Source organism: Natator depressus, chromosome 7, assembly GCF_965152275.1.
Source record: "Natator depressus isolate rNatDep1 chromosome 7, rNatDep2.hap1, whole genome shotgun sequence".
NCBI classification, from domain to species: domain Eukaryota; kingdom Metazoa; phylum Chordata; order Testudines; family Cheloniidae; genus Natator; species Natator depressus.
The window spans coordinates 55,354,442-55,371,003 of record NC_134240.1 but is presented as its reverse complement, the minus strand read 5'-3'; the positions used below and the strand labels follow the sequence as shown (position 1 = coordinate 55,371,003).

The 16,562-nt window shown below is 56.6% G+C and overlaps 2 protein-coding genes across 12 annotated transcripts in view; both read left to right on the top strand.

Moving 5' to 3' along the window:
* The window catches only part of GBF1 (golgi brefeldin A resistant guanine nucleotide exchange factor 1), a 178,424-nt gene extending 174,478 nt beyond the window's left edge, over positions 1–3,946 (top strand). For 5 of the 11 annotated variants that reach the window (XM_074958525.1, XM_074958523.1, XM_074958516.1 and 2 more), the window contains 5 exons: positions 88–189; positions 857–970; positions 1,199–1,376; positions 1,605–1,721; positions 2,345–3,945. In XM_074958525.1, the coding sequence (XP_074814626.1) occupies positions 88–189; positions 857–970; positions 1,199–1,376; positions 1,605–1,721; positions 2,345–2,628 (795 nt within the window). In that variant the 3' untranslated portion in view covers positions 2,629–3,945. Of the gene's footprint in view, positions 1–87; positions 190–856; positions 971–1,198; positions 1,377–1,604; positions 1,722–2,344 lie in introns of all 11 variants that reach the window. The other 6 variants (XM_074958518.1, XM_074958526.1, XM_074958522.1 and 3 more) reach the window with 3 other exon arrangements.
* A 5,409-nt stretch (positions 3,947–9,355) lies between these two features.
* Positions 9,356–16,562, top strand: part of NFKB2 (nuclear factor kappa B subunit 2) — a 60,061-nt gene continuing 52,854 nt past the window's right edge. The window contains exons 1-2 of the mRNA XM_074958534.1: positions 9,356–9,435; positions 15,697–15,744. Of these exons, the coding sequence (XP_074814635.1) occupies positions 9,371–9,435; positions 15,697–15,744 (113 nt within the window). The 5' untranslated portion in view covers positions 9,356–9,370. The remainder of the gene's footprint in view (positions 9,436–15,696; positions 15,745–16,562) is intronic.

Genomic DNA, 16,562 nt, shown 5'->3' with positions numbered 1-16,562 from the left:
AGCCAGCTACTCCAGCCAGGTTAGTAACCACCTCTGCTGCAGTGACTATTCCTGACCAACAGCATGTTCATGTCATTGATCCACTAGGTGCTGTTCCCTCTGCTGACCAAACTGCTGGAGAACGTCAGCCCAGCTGACGTTGGTGGGATGGAGGAGACAAGAATGAGAGCCTCAACGCTGCTCTCCAAGGCAAGGATGCTCCACAGCACCCGAGAGTGCCTCGTTCCGCTTGTGCGTGCGGAGCTCTGTGGGCAGACAGCTTGGCGACTCTCTGCTTGGGGTCTAGCTAAAAAGTTGTGCTTGGATTTTGACCAACTCTGCTGCTCTGGGGGGTGGGCTTGAAGGTTGACTGCCAGTGTGTGATCTGGCCTGGCATTAGCCCTGAGCAATGGGCACCTCCTCCAGCTGCACATGCTGTGCGATATCTGCTTTCCAAGGGGGTGTCCTGCTGCCATACTACAGCATGTTCCCCTCATCCCAGCAGTTGGCAGAGGATGGAGACAGACACCATCACACTGCACTCCTCCTCCAGAGCGATCAGTGATAACACCTTGATCAGCATTTGGCCCGTGGCCTAGGGGAAGTGGATGCCAAAGGCATGGAAGTGGGGGGGGGTCGGAGCTGAGCAGCAGCATGTGCTGGAGATCTAAAGGAGGGGAGATCAGGTCCTGGGCACTGCCTCCGGAGCCCTCAGAGTCCTGTGCCTGGAATCCTGCCTATCCCTCTCCTGAACCTGCCAGAAAAAGCGAGGGCTCCAGGAGGGAGGGTTTGGCCCCAGAGCCGAGGGTCGCAGCCCTGTGGCTTGGTGCTGCCTCCTAACTCGTGTCCCTTACTGTGGTGGTGTCTGCTACTCTAGGTGTTCCTGCAGCATCTGTCCCCGCTGCTCTCCTTGACAACATTTGCTGCTCTGTGGCTGACGATCCTGGACTTCATGGACAAGTACATGCATGCAGGCTCCAGTGACTTACTGGTATGGCACTGAGTGGGTGCTACAATGCTTCGCCGGTTCTCTGGGCCTCATGGTTCCTTCTCTTCCCACTCTTACACCCGGCTCGCTCCCTTACCCTGCTCTGAAACCCTCCTGGTCCCATGTCCCCCTGTGGTCTCGTGGTCCAAGACCCTCCGTCAGCTGTTCTGTGCCTCCATTGCTCTGTCCCTGAGTTGCCCCAGCTCTGTTCTAAGGAGTGTCTCTTTGCAGCCAGAGGCCATCCCAGAATCTCTGAAGAACATGCTGCTTGTGATGGACACGGCTGGAATATTCCACAGTGCGGATTCACGCACAGGGTACTCGGACCTCTGGGAGATCACCTGGGAGCGGATAGATTGCTTCCTGCCCAGACTGCGCGATGAGCTCTTCAAACAGACAGTCATCCAGGGTATGCAGGGCTGGGGAATTGCCACCACGGCCCTGCCCTTGTAGGCCAGACCTTTGCTTCCCAGTGGGTGGGGGGAGCCTTGCTCCAGTTCCAGGATGTTGGTGAGCTCATAGGCCTGGGGTGGTGGGGCTTGTGAGTAGGGCACTGTGGTGAGAGGCTGGGTGGTGGGGTCGGGGGGAGTATGGCTCTAGGGGGGCTGCAGGCTCACTGCTTGTTTTATGTATCTAGAACCTGTCCCCAGCGTGCCAACAGAGCCACATCCTCAGAAACCAGTGGCACCTGCCCTGCCTGCTTCTGCCGCCCACCCAGCGCCCTCAGAGAAGCCCTCTGAGCTGGGTGCCAGTGGTGAGTCTCCTGTGGGCTCAAGCACTCGTCCCTCCCCAGCAGCATTGTTCAGCTGGGCTTGGGTTTAGTGGAGCCACTTTCAGCCTCAATCAGATGGGTCTGCAGGGGATGGGTCTCCTGAGCAGGCTCTGAGCTATGGAGTGGGCTTCAGTTTTCAAGTGGACAAGCCTAGGCCTCCATCCCTCTGCGGTTGGGGGAGTGCTCGCGATCTGCCCTGGCTTGTGTCTTTGCTCAGGGTGCCTGGCTGGGAGTTGGGAGGCTGGCCCTGGGGGAAGGCCCCGTGATCCCCAGTCGGCTCGGGGGGAGGCTGGCCTCGGGCAGGCCCCACAATTCCTGCTTGGCTCAGGGGAAGGTGACCTGGGGGAGGCCCCGCAATCTTGGCTCAGCTGGAGGTTGGCCTGTGGGCGGCCCCGCAATCCTCGCTCGGGGGAGGGTGGTGCGAGGAAGGCCCTGTGATCCCCGTTGGGCTCGGCGCAGAGGCTGGCCTGGGGGAAGGCCCCATGATCCCTGCTTGGCTCGGGGGGAGGCCAGCCCCGGGGGCAGGCCCCACAATCCCTGGTCACCTCGGGGTTACACAGGAGAGGGTTTAACACAAAGGATTGTTCTCTCCATTCCTCCCACAGACTCTGAGAGAGCCCCAGGCCCTGGCCCAGCCATCAGAGGCGCCTCTGGCTCCCCTCTCTCTGCGATGGCATCAGTGAAGATGAGCCCTGTCACAGATGTACCTCCTCATATGGCACAGTCACCACTGATCCTGCAGCCTCTCGCCTCCCCCCTGCAGGTTGGGGTGCCGCCTATGACTCTGCCAATCATTCTCAACCCTGCCCTGATTGAGGCCACTTCCCCTGTTCCCCTCCTGGCCACTGCACGGCCCACCGATCCCATGACAACCTCTGAAGTCAACTAGAGAGAGGGGGCTCGAGGACGGCTTGCTGAGGAAGTGCTGCAGGTGGAGGATACCAGCCAGATCCTCCCTGGTAGTTGCCACGTTTGCTGTAGAGGACGGTAGCTTGAGCAGAAGGGCAGCAGGGTGCTTGACAGGGCAGCTGCTAAAATCCCCCTGGAGCGTGTTGGCCTTTGCTCCATTCTCATGGCTACTGCTCAGGAGTCACTGGCTCCCTTTCTTGGAGGGGGAGCTCAGTGCCACTAATCACCACTGACCGCCTCCTTGCCTTTGCAATCTCAGGGGCCAGGCCACCACCTTTACCCAGCAGCCTGTGAGCAAGCCACTGCTGTTAGCAGGTGAAGAGGGAAGCTCTGTGCTGTGGGAGCAGAGAGGCCTGGATTCCTAGGACCTCTCTAATGATTCAGGCCAGCTGGTTCATCCACTGTCCTTGGCACTAGTTCTTGGTGCAGGCCCTGGGCATCCGCACGCAGCAGGTGTTTGGCTTTCATTCCTCTCCCCAGAAACATACAGCCCTCAGCATGGCTCTGAGCTTGCTGGCCATGGTGTGCAGGCTGTCCTCTCCTGGCTCCGGACTGCAGCATATCACCATGCTCCCCCCAGCCCAATGGCAAAAGGGCACAGGTGGGCACCCCTGGCAAGACCAGCTCTACCCCCTCCCTCTGGGTCTGAGTGACACGCTGAGGCCTTTCTGGGAGGAGGGAGAGAATCCAACCAGTGTTAGCTGTTGGGCAGACTAGATGGAAGCCAGCAGTTGAAAGCAGCCCCAGCAATGCCTCTCCCACAGCAGCTCTTGGGAGCAACTCCCCATGAAATGAACAACAGCATCCTCCTGCCTAGACACTACACTGGCCCCTTCCTGTTTCCAGCTGCAGGTGCTCTCTTCTCCAGCCATCGGGCCTGAATGCTCCTTAGCTTGAGAGAGGAGCTGGCTGCTTGTCAAGTCCCACCATGGGAGTTGGGGTGCTCAGCTTCCCTCCTTCCCTGCCTCCAAAGCTCCAGCAGCTCAGCAAAGCCCTGGCAGTATTGCACTTTGCTTTTTCCCTGTGCTGTGGATGCCAATACCTTCTCTGCCATCCCTTCCAGAAGCGGAGCCAGCCAGCTGGAATGTACCATATCTCAGTTCTTCCTGTTTTCTGAAATAGTTTTATAAATTCTCTGGGCTGATTGCAGAAATCCCATTGGAAACGGGGAGTGACTCAGAGCTGGCATGTTCTGTACTCAGAGGAAACCCAGAGCCACAGAGAATAGACAATGTACATAAGGAATAAATGGCTGGGAATCCAATGGACTTTTTACAGTGTAATAAATGTCCTGGAAATGAACACTGGCTTGGTGGCTCCTTCCTTTTCACTCGAGTCAGTGGCATTGATATCTGGGCTTTGAGAAGAGCAAGGGTGTCGCCCCCTGTGCTAGGCTTGCCGGGCCCAGCATGTAGCAGGATATGTCCCCGTGCAGTGAGACACCCCCAATGAGAAGGGAGCCTTTCAAAGAATGCTGCCAAGTTGGCTTGCAGCAGAGAGGCTGCAGGGCAGAATGGCAGCAAAGAGTTAAGAAGAAATGGCTCGGAACTGAGCAGGGTGGGGCTGTCAGAGCTCTTGTGGACACGGAAATGCTTTAGTTCTGCCATAAAGCTCCTCCTGGCCTCTTGCTAGTGTGCAGCTTCTTCACAGTCCGTGCTGAGGTGGTGAACTGGTGCCAGTGATGCCAGCCCTGCGATGTCTCCACGCAAAGCCTGGCTGCTCTGACTGCAGCCCTCCCCTTCCCCAGCCATCCCCAGCCCAGCACTGCTCAGAGGGAGGTCCTGGCTTCCTGTCCCCGTTTGGAGTCTGCTGGAGCATAAGAGAGTGTGGCTTCCTGCAGGGTCCTAGAGTTTCCATGTCTCCAGAAGGACATACGTGTTTCCCTGTAGTTTCTGCCCCTCTATGGATCTTCTCCTAAGTGCTGCAGTGTGCTGAGAGCTGTGCAGGACACAGCCCCAGTTCCTACCTCAAGGCTCTTGGAACCTAAAAGATGGACATAGGTTAGGTCAGAGCACCTGCCAAAGAGAGTGCTTAAAACAGTGTGCTGGGCTGACTAATTGGAGGGCGAAGGCCTAAATGCCTAGTCATGGGAGACATTGCCTTGGTAGCCCTTGTGAGCCTTCTGGAATGGTACCCAGAAGGGAGCCTTGTGCACTGGGATTGGAAAGGCCAATTACCAAATGCTGCTGCTTTTATGGCTGGCCTAAAAATCCATCCTTCCCTCTCCCATCCTTCCTACTACAACCCTGGGCCATTCCTTGATCAGCTTCGCTGTTGCCACCTCGTCCTCTCCCCTCCAGTGCTGCCACAATCATCTTTCTTTCCCATCACTGACTTGTCAGACCCTTATTTGCATCCCTCCACGACGCCCCAACACCTTCCATATCAAGTTCCAGCTTCTGGTCTCCTGCCTGCCCCTCTGTTCTCATGTCCTTTCCCCAAACTCCTCTTTATAACCTTCTGTCCAATGTAGATTGCTTGATGGCTTGCAAGTTTACTATCTTACAGCATCTTGGCATCACTCTTTCTACCCTGTGTCCCTGGTGTGTTCGTTTCATGATGTGAATGCTAGCCAGACAGTGGCCTCGCTACATTTTCCCAGCTACTTCATAACTATTTTGTTATGCCTGGCTGTGCTAAGTGTCTCTGAAGAGAAAGCAAGCAGCACTGCTGGGGCAGCCTGTCTCTGCTGGGAATAACAGTGAAGGCAGGAAACTGTTCAGCCTGGAGATCCCCCGGTCAGAAGGGTGAGGGATGTGTCTCTATGCAAGAGAGGTGACAGCCAGGGGAGCCAAACATCCGTGCCCTTGCTGGACCAGAGAGGGGAAATACAGGTGCAGTTGCCCTGAACTGTGACAGCACATACATACTGTAGTGACATACAGACTAGTGCTATCTACTGCCATTGAGGAGAGGGTGAGTACAGCAATAGGAGCAAATTGTCAGCCTATATTTTCAGGTAGGATTGGGCTTTTATTTTTCTTCTTTGCATATGCTTGACAAAGTGCTGCTAAAAAGGACACTAAAAATCACACTTGGAATTTTTTTTACCTACTGTTGTTCCATGTAACAATTAAGATGTGTGTAATGGAAGCAACATGAAAAAAAAAAATTTGTTTTATCTGTAGATTGACAGCACATCAGGTAGTCAGTGTTACTGCTTCACCTGTCTGCATGGGCCTTTTGAACTGCAACAGGAGCAATGAACCCCTCTTCAAAAGCTAAAATATGGTTGTCAAACCACACACCTGGCCTGCGAACTAGAGCAATTGTAGAACCTGAACCTGGTTGGTCACTTTTAAATGAAATCCACCTAAAAAGAAATGGAAGTATCCCTTTGACTCCAGTGTTGTTTGGTCACTGAATTTAGCCAATCCAATAGAAGGAGGAAAATTAATACCAAAATGCTAGATGTTACAGAACCAGAGTTGAGCGCTCCTGGATCCATGAGTGGGGCCAAATTTTCAGATGTGGTTGGCAGCTCCCACTGGTAAGCCCCCTTGGAACATCTGGCCCCAATCTCTTTCAGACTGCCTGTGCATGCAAATGAAAGCTTTAGCAATCCCAAAGCAGCCTTGTTCAGTTTACACTGTTCTTCCCATTGTTTGTAAACAACGTAATCCCTAACAAAGGATGCTGCGTCCATCAGCAGCTGCGTCATTAGCCCTGGAGCCCTAACACACTGGCGTGTATTGTTCTTGCTAGAGGCGATAACAATGTGCTATTTGTCTGTGCAGTAGTGCCTGCTGCCAGCAGAGGGGGTTTCCGAGCTATGGTCCATTGTTGGAGACAAGCTGCGGCCGGAGCCTTAGCCCAGGGCTCACATAGTATCTCACCCACCTTATCTTTCACCTACTATCTTCTATTGGACCAGCTTCTGTTGGAGAGAGAGAAGCTTCCAAGCCACACACCACCTCTCTCTCTTATCCTGGGGGGGACTGACCTAGGTGCCCCTCCCCTGCATGTAGTATGGGAAAGATGTTTTAAGAGTACAGCACACTTAGCAAAACTCCTTGTGGTTAGTGGTTGTCTGCAGAAGATGTTTGGAAAGCCTGGGATCGCAGCTGTGATAGCTAAGGCTGAATTTGCTGTTTGGGACTATACAACCCACAAACTTCAATTAAAGGGCCCATGGTTACATTCAGCTGCAGAAGACCTAGAGAGACTACAACTCCCAGCATGCAATACTCTGAATCAAGGGGCTTCCATCCTAAAGGTGTACTGCCTCATGGAAGCTGTAGCTGGGGCTTGAGGCATCTCAATGGAAATAAAGTCCTGCAACTGACTCGGCTTTGGCAGTTCGCAGGCCAGTAGTGAAGCCATCCCTTGGCCACGGGGTAGGTGCCTCTGTACTGGGTGACTTCTCCTACGCTGGCCTGTGCGCTGGAAAGGAGGTTTCTGAGCCCCTTGTTGCCAGCTACAGAACGTAGAATGCCAATTAGTCTGTGTGCCATGGTGGTGTAGCTGCGTTGCCCAGGATAAAAGAGACGAGGTGGGTAATAAAATATATCACCTCCCCCACCGTCACTCTCCAGTGCTTTGCTATGTGGCCAGGAGTCTGACCGCCAGCTTTGGCTCCCACCTCCATGACAACCATGAATGGCTCTTCCACTGTTAGCTTGGGCAGGTCCCTTCCCACACCTATCGAGAAGGGGAAATTCCCTGAGTGACAAGGGTGTTGGGGGCTACCTCAGTGAGAGCAGCTCAGACACTGCTAGAAGGTTGTATTTGTGCTGACAGGATGTTTATGGATTCAGGAGTGCCCCAGGGTCACACATGCAGCTCTCAGGACCTTGACATCTACTCACCACAGCATGGAGCAGAGAACAGTTTCCAGCTCCAAGGTGGAAAGGCCGGGTGCAGTGACTCCAGCTCCTGCTACACCCAGCTGTATCCAGAGGTGAGGACTGATCGAAATGGATCAATTCAGGCTGAGACTTGCAATGGAAGTGAAGGTGCAGCTGGGAAACCCTGCTAGCTGTTCCCTCCCCATCTGGCTTGCAGAGGCCTCAGCAGGGCTGAATTTAACTCCCCAGCAGGAAAGCTCACAGGCTTCTGCGTGCAGCTTTAGCCAGTAGGAGCTGCCACACAGGTTTCCACAAACAAACCCTTCCAGGCCTTGCTGCTCTTCACGGTGGCGGTGTTACAAGTAGCTGCCTTTCTCCCCCACCCTGTCTCCTTAGGGCTTGAGAGCTGCTTTGTCTGAAGATAACTGGTGGCAGTCTGGTCACTGCTTGGGGGAGGGGGGAACCTTTAGGGCTATCCTTGAGGTGAAAGGAGGTGGCAGGATCTACCCCACTGTGTGGCCTATTCCCATCCTACCTGCACAGCCCCACAGAGGGTCATCGCTGTCTTCGTGGGGGAGCGGGGTTAAAAACCTATATAGCCACAGCTCCTGCTGGCTATGGGGCTCATAGAATATCAGGGTTGGAAGGGACCTCAGGAGGTCATCTAGTCCAACCCTTGGCTCAGGGCAGGACCAGTCCCAATTTTTGCCCCAGATCCCTAAATGGTCCCCTCAAGGATTGAACTCATAACCCTGGGTTTAGCAGGCCACTGCTCAAACCACTGAGCTATCCCTCTCCCTGTGCAAGGACCTCCCCTAAGGCCATTTCTGGCTGCTGCTCAAATGGCTGGGCTTTGGGCTCCCCAGCTGCCTTCTCACTGCACTGTTCTCAGTCACTCAGTGGGGTGGGAGTGCAGTTCCCCTGGGCCTTGATTTGGGGAGGCCTTGACTGGCTGCCCTAAGGGTGGCAGTGAGGGGGGGGCTGCAGTCAGGCAGGGGCAGGGCTGGTCTTTCAATGCATGTTCAGCTCTCACCTGCTCGGGCTGGGTGAGTTAAACTTCCCATCTCTACCCAACCCTCCCCTGGACATACAGGTGCCTGCTCTACCCGACCAGGGCCAGGCACTGGAAGAAACGCTGGCTAAGGGCCGTTGTTCCGACTGAAGCCAGAGACTGGGCAAGAGCAGAGCCCAGCTGCTGAGTGGGAGATAGACAAAGGGTCCTGCCCACAGTTGCTGCTGCTGGAGTCAGGGTTGGGGGCTCCCTGGTGCTCCTGGTTTGCCCAGACTTGGGCCCACTCTAGCAGGTGGCTTATTGTGAGCGCTGGGCGGGGACCCCAGCCCTGCCTCCAGTGCACTGGGGCGGGGAGCAGGGGGTGCAGGACAGCGCTGGGGGGAGCTGGTTACATGCCACATTCCTCCGGGGGCAGAAGCCAGAGCAGCCGCAGGTCCCTCTCTAGGGCAGAGCCTTTGCAGGGCACATGCTAGGTACCCCCCGGCCCAGGGCCACCGAGGGGCCCCCGCCCGGAGAGGGCTGCGGGGGGGGCCCCGGGTTCCTGGCAAGATGGAGCCGCCCTGGCTGGGGGGACCCGGCCTGTCCCGCGGGAGAAGCGCCCCGGGCTCCCCGGCCGGCGCCGCGCACACGTGCCTGCTGGGCTAGGGGCGGGGCGCCCCGAGCCGGGGTCGCTCCTCCCGCCGGCCCAGAGCTGGCTGGGGAAGCGGAGTCTGGCTCCAGCGGGCTCTAGCGCTGCCGCTGATCGCGCCTCGCTCCCGGCCGGGTTCCTGCGGCCCCGGGCACACGGGCAGCCCCGTCCCGCTCCTGCGCCGCGCCGCCGATGGGGAGGCTGATTCTGGGCGAGCTTCGGACGAGCAGCCCCCGGGGAGCCCCGCCTGGACCCCGGCCCGCGCCGCGGCCTCTGCTGGCTGCTCGGGGCCAGAATGCCCGCCTGGGGGATCCTGCCCGTCACCCTGCCCGCCGTCACCATCACTGGCATGTGGATCGTGTGAGTACTGGGCAGGGGGGCGCTAGGGAGCGCGGACACCCGGAGCCCAGCCCGGAGCGGCGACCCCCTATCGCAGCCCCCATGGGGGCCCTGGGCTCAGGGTAGCGATTCTCCCCTATCATTGCCTGGCGATTCCCCCCATCACTGCCCCCTGTGGGGGCTCTGGGCAGAAATTCTCCCCTCTCCCCTTATCACTGCCCCCAAGTGAGCCCTGTACAGCGATTGCCCTCTATCACTACCCCCATGGGACCCTAGGCTCTGGGCAACGATTCCCCGCCCCCCGTCACTGCCTGGTGATCCCCCCCCTCATGATTTCCACCCCCCATCACTGCCCCCTAGTGGGCCCTGGGCAACAATCCTTCCATCACTGCTCCCTATGGGTGCTCAGCACCAGCTGAGGTCTCAGGAAAAGCAACAGGTGGGACACCATCCTGCAAATTGGGCTGGGCTAGGGGAGCCCCGAGGCAGGTGGGCTGGAGGGAAGGAGGTGGGTGGATAGGAAGGGCTGATGAAGAGACGGACGGAGGGTTTATGCTCCTTTCAGTGTCTTAGCTGGACCGCACAGCTCAAGGCTCTGGGTCACCTTACCAGGGGTGGGCTAGGTGAGATGTCAGTGTCTCAGGGGTTGGCCAGCCCCGTAGCAAGCCTAGCAGCAGGTGCTGAAGGTTTGATATACCCACATCTGGTGCCTGCTGTGGGTTGTGCTGGTAGGAATTACAGATGGAGAATACCTCTTTAAACCAGCCCTCTCTCCTCCCCCAGGCAGGACCAGTCCCTCCTATGAACTTCCCGGGATTCTTGCCAAAGCAAATTTAAAAGGTCCCAGGCGATGGGGGTTTTGCCTCTTCCCATGGGAGGATTCCCAAAGGATAACGTGTCTCATTGACAGGAATTTTTCTCTAAGCGTAGCCAAGCCTTCCCCTTTCCTAGTTTAATTGAGCCGAGCTCCCTTTACACCCCATTTGCTGCCCTGAGTAATTCCATTTCCTCTCCCCTGCTTACTCCCCTCCCGTACTTTCAGACTCTAATCGCCCTCCCTAGTGACTCTGCCAAGCCGGACTTGTTTAATCCCTTCTCCTGAATCCATTGCTCCAGCTCATTTTTACTGCTCTTCTCTGAACTCCCCGCAAATGGGTCAGTGTCTTTCCGGTGCCCAAAACTGAAAGGTGTGTTCTGGGCGTGGTCATGCTGAAGCCAGAAGCTGACTGTCGCCTGCCCTGTTACCAGCCCAGGATGCTTTGATCTCTCTTGCTGCCCAGCTCATCTAATCTGCTGTCCTGTGTCACTCTTCAGCTTCTCCCCAACTCTCCTGCTTCCCCCTCCCACCCCAGATGTGAAGTTGAATCATAGTTTATTTGCTCACCTTTCTAATCTCCAAGTCTCTTTGTCTTTGGTGGGGATCCTGATTTCCTGTTATCCCCAACCATTAGTAGTTGAATCAAACAGGCCACTTCCTGGTTGCCTTTGATCATTACCCATTGTTGGAGCCTTTCAGCCCCCGGGACCCTGCTGGTATTGGAGCCACTCTGAATTAACTCTGTCTCAAATGCTCTGGGTTCCTGGGAGTCCAGGCAGCTTTGTGGATCCATGCAAAGTTGAAGAAAAAGCAGCAAACTCCAAAGTGAAGATAAAAAGAAAAGGAGTACTTGTGGCACTTTAGAGACTAACCAATTTATTTGAGCATGAGCTTTCGTGAGCTACAGCTCACTTCATCGGATGCATACTGTGGAAACTGCAGAAGACATTATATACACAGAGATCAGTGTATATAATGTCTTCTGCAGTTTCCACAATATGCATCCGATGAAGTGAGCTGTAGCTCACGAAAGCTTATGCTCAAATAAATTGGTTAGTCTCTAAGGTGCCACAAGTACTCCTTTTCTTTTTGCGAATACAGACTAACACAGCTGCTACTCTGAAAGTGAAGATAATGAACCTCCTACCCCCATCTGGAAACTGAAATGAGGTTTCAGGTGTGTGGTGTGGTGTCTTTATCTTCCTTTGTTGCAGCTAGACAGGAGACAGGGTTACTGGGCTAGATGAACTGTTGGTCCCATCTGGTCGGGCGATGCCTAGGTTCCTACGTTACTGTGCTTTAAGTGACTTGCCATGGATAAAGCTGCTTCCTGCACGCGTTACTGAATTCAGGCATCTGGCTGGCTGAGACAACCAAAACGCAGCATCTCAGAGTTCTCTGACTCGTGCAACACTGCTATGCTAGAATTGTATTAATAATCCTAGTCCAATCCAGGAGTGCAAGATCCAAAACTGGACCCTGCGGGGCCTTTCCAGCCAGGCCAATTGCCTGACTGCATTACTTTGTATTGAAGACAGGAGAGAGATGTGCAGTATTCTCAGCTCCTTACACATCCTCCTCCTGACATGCATCCACAGCCATGGACCTTTGCATGCCTCCACCCACAACTTCTCATGTAGGGAACTGGTGCAGAAGGGTCAGTGCAAAGAGATCCATGGACTGCTGGCTTTCTAGGCCTATGAAACAGCATGGAGCTGGTCAGTAACAACGCTAGTGCATCAGTCACCCTGCCTAAGTGACACTTGTAAATAAACTAGGCCTCCAACGAATGTTGCCTGGTGAAGGATCTTCAGTGCCATTCACCTGCCCATATGTATAAGAGGGGACAGCATAGTTCCTTCCGCCCACAGCACTGCCTGTCTGGCTGCTGCTGAAACTGATATGAAAGGGGAGGCTGCGGCTCTTGCTCTTGGCAGTGGGTGTAAACCTTGAGCCTTCATGGCCCAGGGCTGCTCCGACGGGACAAACAGTCTGAGCCGCCCTGTTCCTCGTGTGGCTCCAGTCTCAGGGCTGCTGATTACTCCAGCTAGCCCTGCAGAACCAGCGCCGGTGAAAGCGTGAGACTGGAGGTATGTCCGACTCCTGCATCACTGGCAGAACCTTGTCCCGGCGATGCTGGGAACACAGAGCCTGTGGGCTGGTGGTGGTTTGCAGAGCCCAGGGGGAGCTTTCAGCACTGGGATGTCATGGCCCTGTGAACTGGGCCTAGGTGGCCTGGAGCCGCTGAGAGTATGTCTGAACTGCAGCAAGTGTGGACGTACCTCAGCTAGCTAGGATCTAGCTAGATCTACTTGCTGGAGTAACAGTGGCTGTGTCTGCCCCTCGTGGCTTGGGAGTAATGACCAGCTTCACTGCTATCATTCCTGGAGCTAGCTTTGGTCTGGCTAGTTCAAAGCCAGCTCAGGTATGTCTGCCGATTGCAGTGCAGACGGACCCATGGAGAGGACTTGCCAAAGGCACCTTGACAGCCCCTCTTCAGGGCAGAGCGTTACCTGGAGTCCTCTCTGGAGAGCTCCCTTGAGGCTCCGTTTCTCCAGAACCCTCCCTCAGACGTGCGTAGCCCCTGGCTGTGTCCTCAGGGCTGATTCTCATGGGCCAGATACCCCCAGAGGAGCTGTCTTGGCTAAAGCTTCCTCTGGCTGCTGTAGTAACCGCTGCACCTGGAGGGTTATAGAAGGGGAGCAGAAATGCATTGTGTGCTGCTCTCCCCAGATGGCTTCTGCACCATGCAGTGACAGTGGCTTCCACATCTGATGGGGTCGCTGTGCCGGTCGCAAGAAGCCCTTGAAATGCCAGTGCCACAGATGCCCCCTGGGATGGGAAAATCCAGCCAGGTCCTCTGCACCCCTGGCATTGTCATCTGTCATGCTGAGCTGGCTGCTTCGCTGACAGACCCAGCCTGTGCACATCAGAGAGCCTGGCAGAGGGACAGGAAGATCCTGTGGGAGAGCAAGGCCGGGGGGTATAAAGAAACTGGAGGAGAAATGGTGGTTTGTGCGCTGGAGGGGCAGGGCCGGAAGGCCTGGGTATTCTGCCTGCTTAGTTGCGCTACCCCAGCTGGGCTCGTGGCGGGCGCATTGGGATGAGCTGCCGCTGAGCTGTCGATGCCTGTTCTGGGAGCAGGGGAGGGAGTTAGCAGGGTGCTAAGGGTTAACAGCAGCCCGTGGGAAGGGAGAGCAGGACCTGGGGCGAGGTTGGGACCCTGTAGCCCTATGGAATTGCGCCTCAAGTGAGGTATGCCAGGCAGCGGTGCCCTGCCTGTGGGTGCCCCAGCAGCACTGCCCTTGGGCCTGGCTGTCTGTACAACGCCCCTAGTACTCCGGGCGTGTTACGTGGCCACCGTGGTAACTCGAGAGGTTCCTTACTAGTGCTTGTGCCTATTTTTAACGGCTGTTGGTCATCGTTAGCGTCAGCAGCTGCCCACAATTGGAGCCAGCCCAGGGCAGGATCCGCCCAATGCTCTGGGGCCGGCAAAGCACCAAGCTGCCCTTCTCGAAGTGGGAACTGGTGCAGAAGGGTCAGTGCAAAGAGATCGTGGAGAACCACCAGCCCCCCCTCCCCCCAGGGCCTTGGAGCATGCTAGACGCTAACCATTAGGCCTTGTGCCCTCCGGGAAGCGTTAACCATTCTGCGGCTGCATACTGAGTAAGAGACCTGAGCCCCTGTCCCCTGCTCTGGTCACTAGTGCGCTACCCCAGGGACAGGGTTCTGCGAAGGTGAACCCTGATCCTGCATCTTTTGCCCCCGACATCAGCAGGCGTTGTGAACGCACAAGGACTGCGGGCCTGAGCCCTAGCGCCTCCAAGAGGCCGGTGTGTAGTAGCACAGCCCTGAGCAGCGTTGGGCCCAGTGCCTGCTTGTCTGACTCTGTTCAGTCTCTCCAGTGTCCCGGCCTCTCCCTGGGAAAGGCACATGAGCCAAGCTGCCCACCTGACCCTCCTGGGCGACCCTCTTAGATCCATCGCTGTAACTGGGCTCGCCTACCTCGGCAGCCACTGAGTTCTGAGTGATTGCCACTCCTGCCTTTAATGAGCTGTGTGGCTAATTTGTAATCCAAGCCCTGCTGCCCAGCGCTGTCTGGCAGCCAGCCCTGGATCCCAAGGGGCAGCCATCTGTAAATGCAGCTTGTGAATGAATCCTCTCTCTCTCTGTGTTTGTGAGCGTCACCGAGGTGCGGGCGGGTGTGGTTGGAGGACTGGACTGTGCATGTGAAAGGGACACACTGAGCCCTTTCCCTAGAGGAGCCTGGCTGGCTGAAACAGCCGGAGGTTCCTGCTTTGGGCAGGCGGCTGGAGTGCTGGGGCCCGGAGGTTCCATGGCAGTGGGAGAGCGCCGCTCGGCCCGGAGGAGGCAGTGGGCAGCATGGGGTCAGAGGGAGAATGTGCTTGCGTGTGTGCCAGCTGCTGCCAGGAGATGCCCCTTGGTGCTTCGGAAACAGTCTAGACAGAGGTCGGGGAGCAACTGCTCAAAGGGGGCAGAGAACCCTGGGGGCTGCACGAGATGGAGAGTTTCGCTCCCTACTCCAGTCTGCAGGGAGTGGCGGGGATTTGCCCCTGGAAATGAAGGGGGCCAGGAGGATCTCAGGAAAGAGACGGAAATGCTGGGGAGAGCACAAGCCCTGGCGAGTGGGTGTGTTGGGGGGAAAAGCCTGGGGAGAATGCTGCTGGGGTACCAGAGATTCCTGGGGGCTGGGAGCAGGAGGGTCCCCCTTCCGCTTGAGGGATCTGGATGGCAGAGGGGATCCGCGCCCCTCTGCTAGAACTCCCTTATTCGACACCACGGGGGCTAGACTAGACTCTGCTTTCCCTGGCTTTCCATGGGCCCCCCGCGGCAGGGAAACCCAGCAGTGATGACTTGGCAGGCGGGGAATGGCGAGTGAGACCATGGAGTGGCTCTCAGGATAGCTGTGCTGCCTTCTTGCTGCAGCCGGGGAGATGCTGTGACCAGATACCGATTCAGATGCTCTGGCCAGGCATCCCCACCCTGGGGGGTACAGCTGAGGACAGGTTCTCCCTGGCCTGTTCTTCGGCTGCTCAGTGAATTCGAGCTGATGTCATCCAGCCTATTCATTACAGTGCTTCCCCCTCCTAACACCCTTCGGGCGACGCACTGACCTGCATGGAGGGTGATCCTCTTAACGTAGCACTCCCCCTCCCTCCTGAGGGGCCGAGGGGTAGTGGGAATCAGCCAGAGCTCTGCATGGATCAAGCTGTCTTCCCTGAGTCTTGATCAGTGGGCCGTGTAAACCTCGGCTGGGAGTGTAGTGTCGCTCTCCGAACTAGAGCACTCCAGTGCCACTCAGTTGCTCTGGGAGACACTCCCTGTGGCTGCTGCCCTGAGTCTGTGCATCTCCCTGAGGAAGTGCTGCTGCGGGGGTGTGTGGGTGGGGTGATCTAGTGGGGATCGAAGATTGACTAACCTGGGCATTCTTCTCTCTCCTATAGGTATGCCATGGCGCTCTCTAACAACCACATCTGCCCAGTCCACAACTGGTAAGGAGCCCTGGTGGGATGGGACCTTTGTTGGCTGGGAGGGGGTCCCCACCAACTGGCTGCAGACCCTGTCGTGGCAGGTCCTTTTCTGAGCTGGGTGGAAAGGCCTGTGCTGGCACTGAGACTCAAGGCCATGCGGGCAGGTGTGCTGGGGTGTGTGGCGACCCAGTACCTCTCGCCATGGCCTACCTGCTGGGTGGAGCCCAGCGGGAGACAGGCCGGGGGGTTGGGCTGAGGTCAGTGACCCGACACCAGGCATTGTGTTTCTGACCTAGTTCTGGCCAAGGCTGGTCTTGCCCAGCAGATCAAAGGGAAAGCGGCTGCTGATCAGGTTCGACAGGTGATGGGGAAACTGCAGCTGTGCCCTGGTCCTCGTCATTTCGTGTGGATCAGCTCCTGGTTACCAGAGCTGGCCCCAAATATCAGGGTCGCAGCCTGGTGCGGGAGTAGTGCATTGGGGGGGTGCTAGGTCTGGAGGCTGGTGTCTTGTTGATTGCGGGGCCCAGTGTGTTCCCCTCCGTGGCATGTCTCCACAGAGGGCCTGTTCCCCACATCCAGAGCTGGATTGTCCTTTAGACCTGGCTCTGGGTCGCTAAGGTCCTCTCTTCATCAACACGCCCCACCCCAGGCCCTGACTCTGGGAGGTGGGGTAGGGAGAGGGGGGATTGGCGGATCGTTCACATGCTGGACAGAGACAGAATGTAGAGAAGCCAGAGCTCCTTGGGTTACAATCCGGACCAGTCTCACCAACTAAGCAGGGTCAGGTCCGGGCAGTACATGGATGGGAGACCTCCAGCAAAGGCCTATGTTCAGCGGCA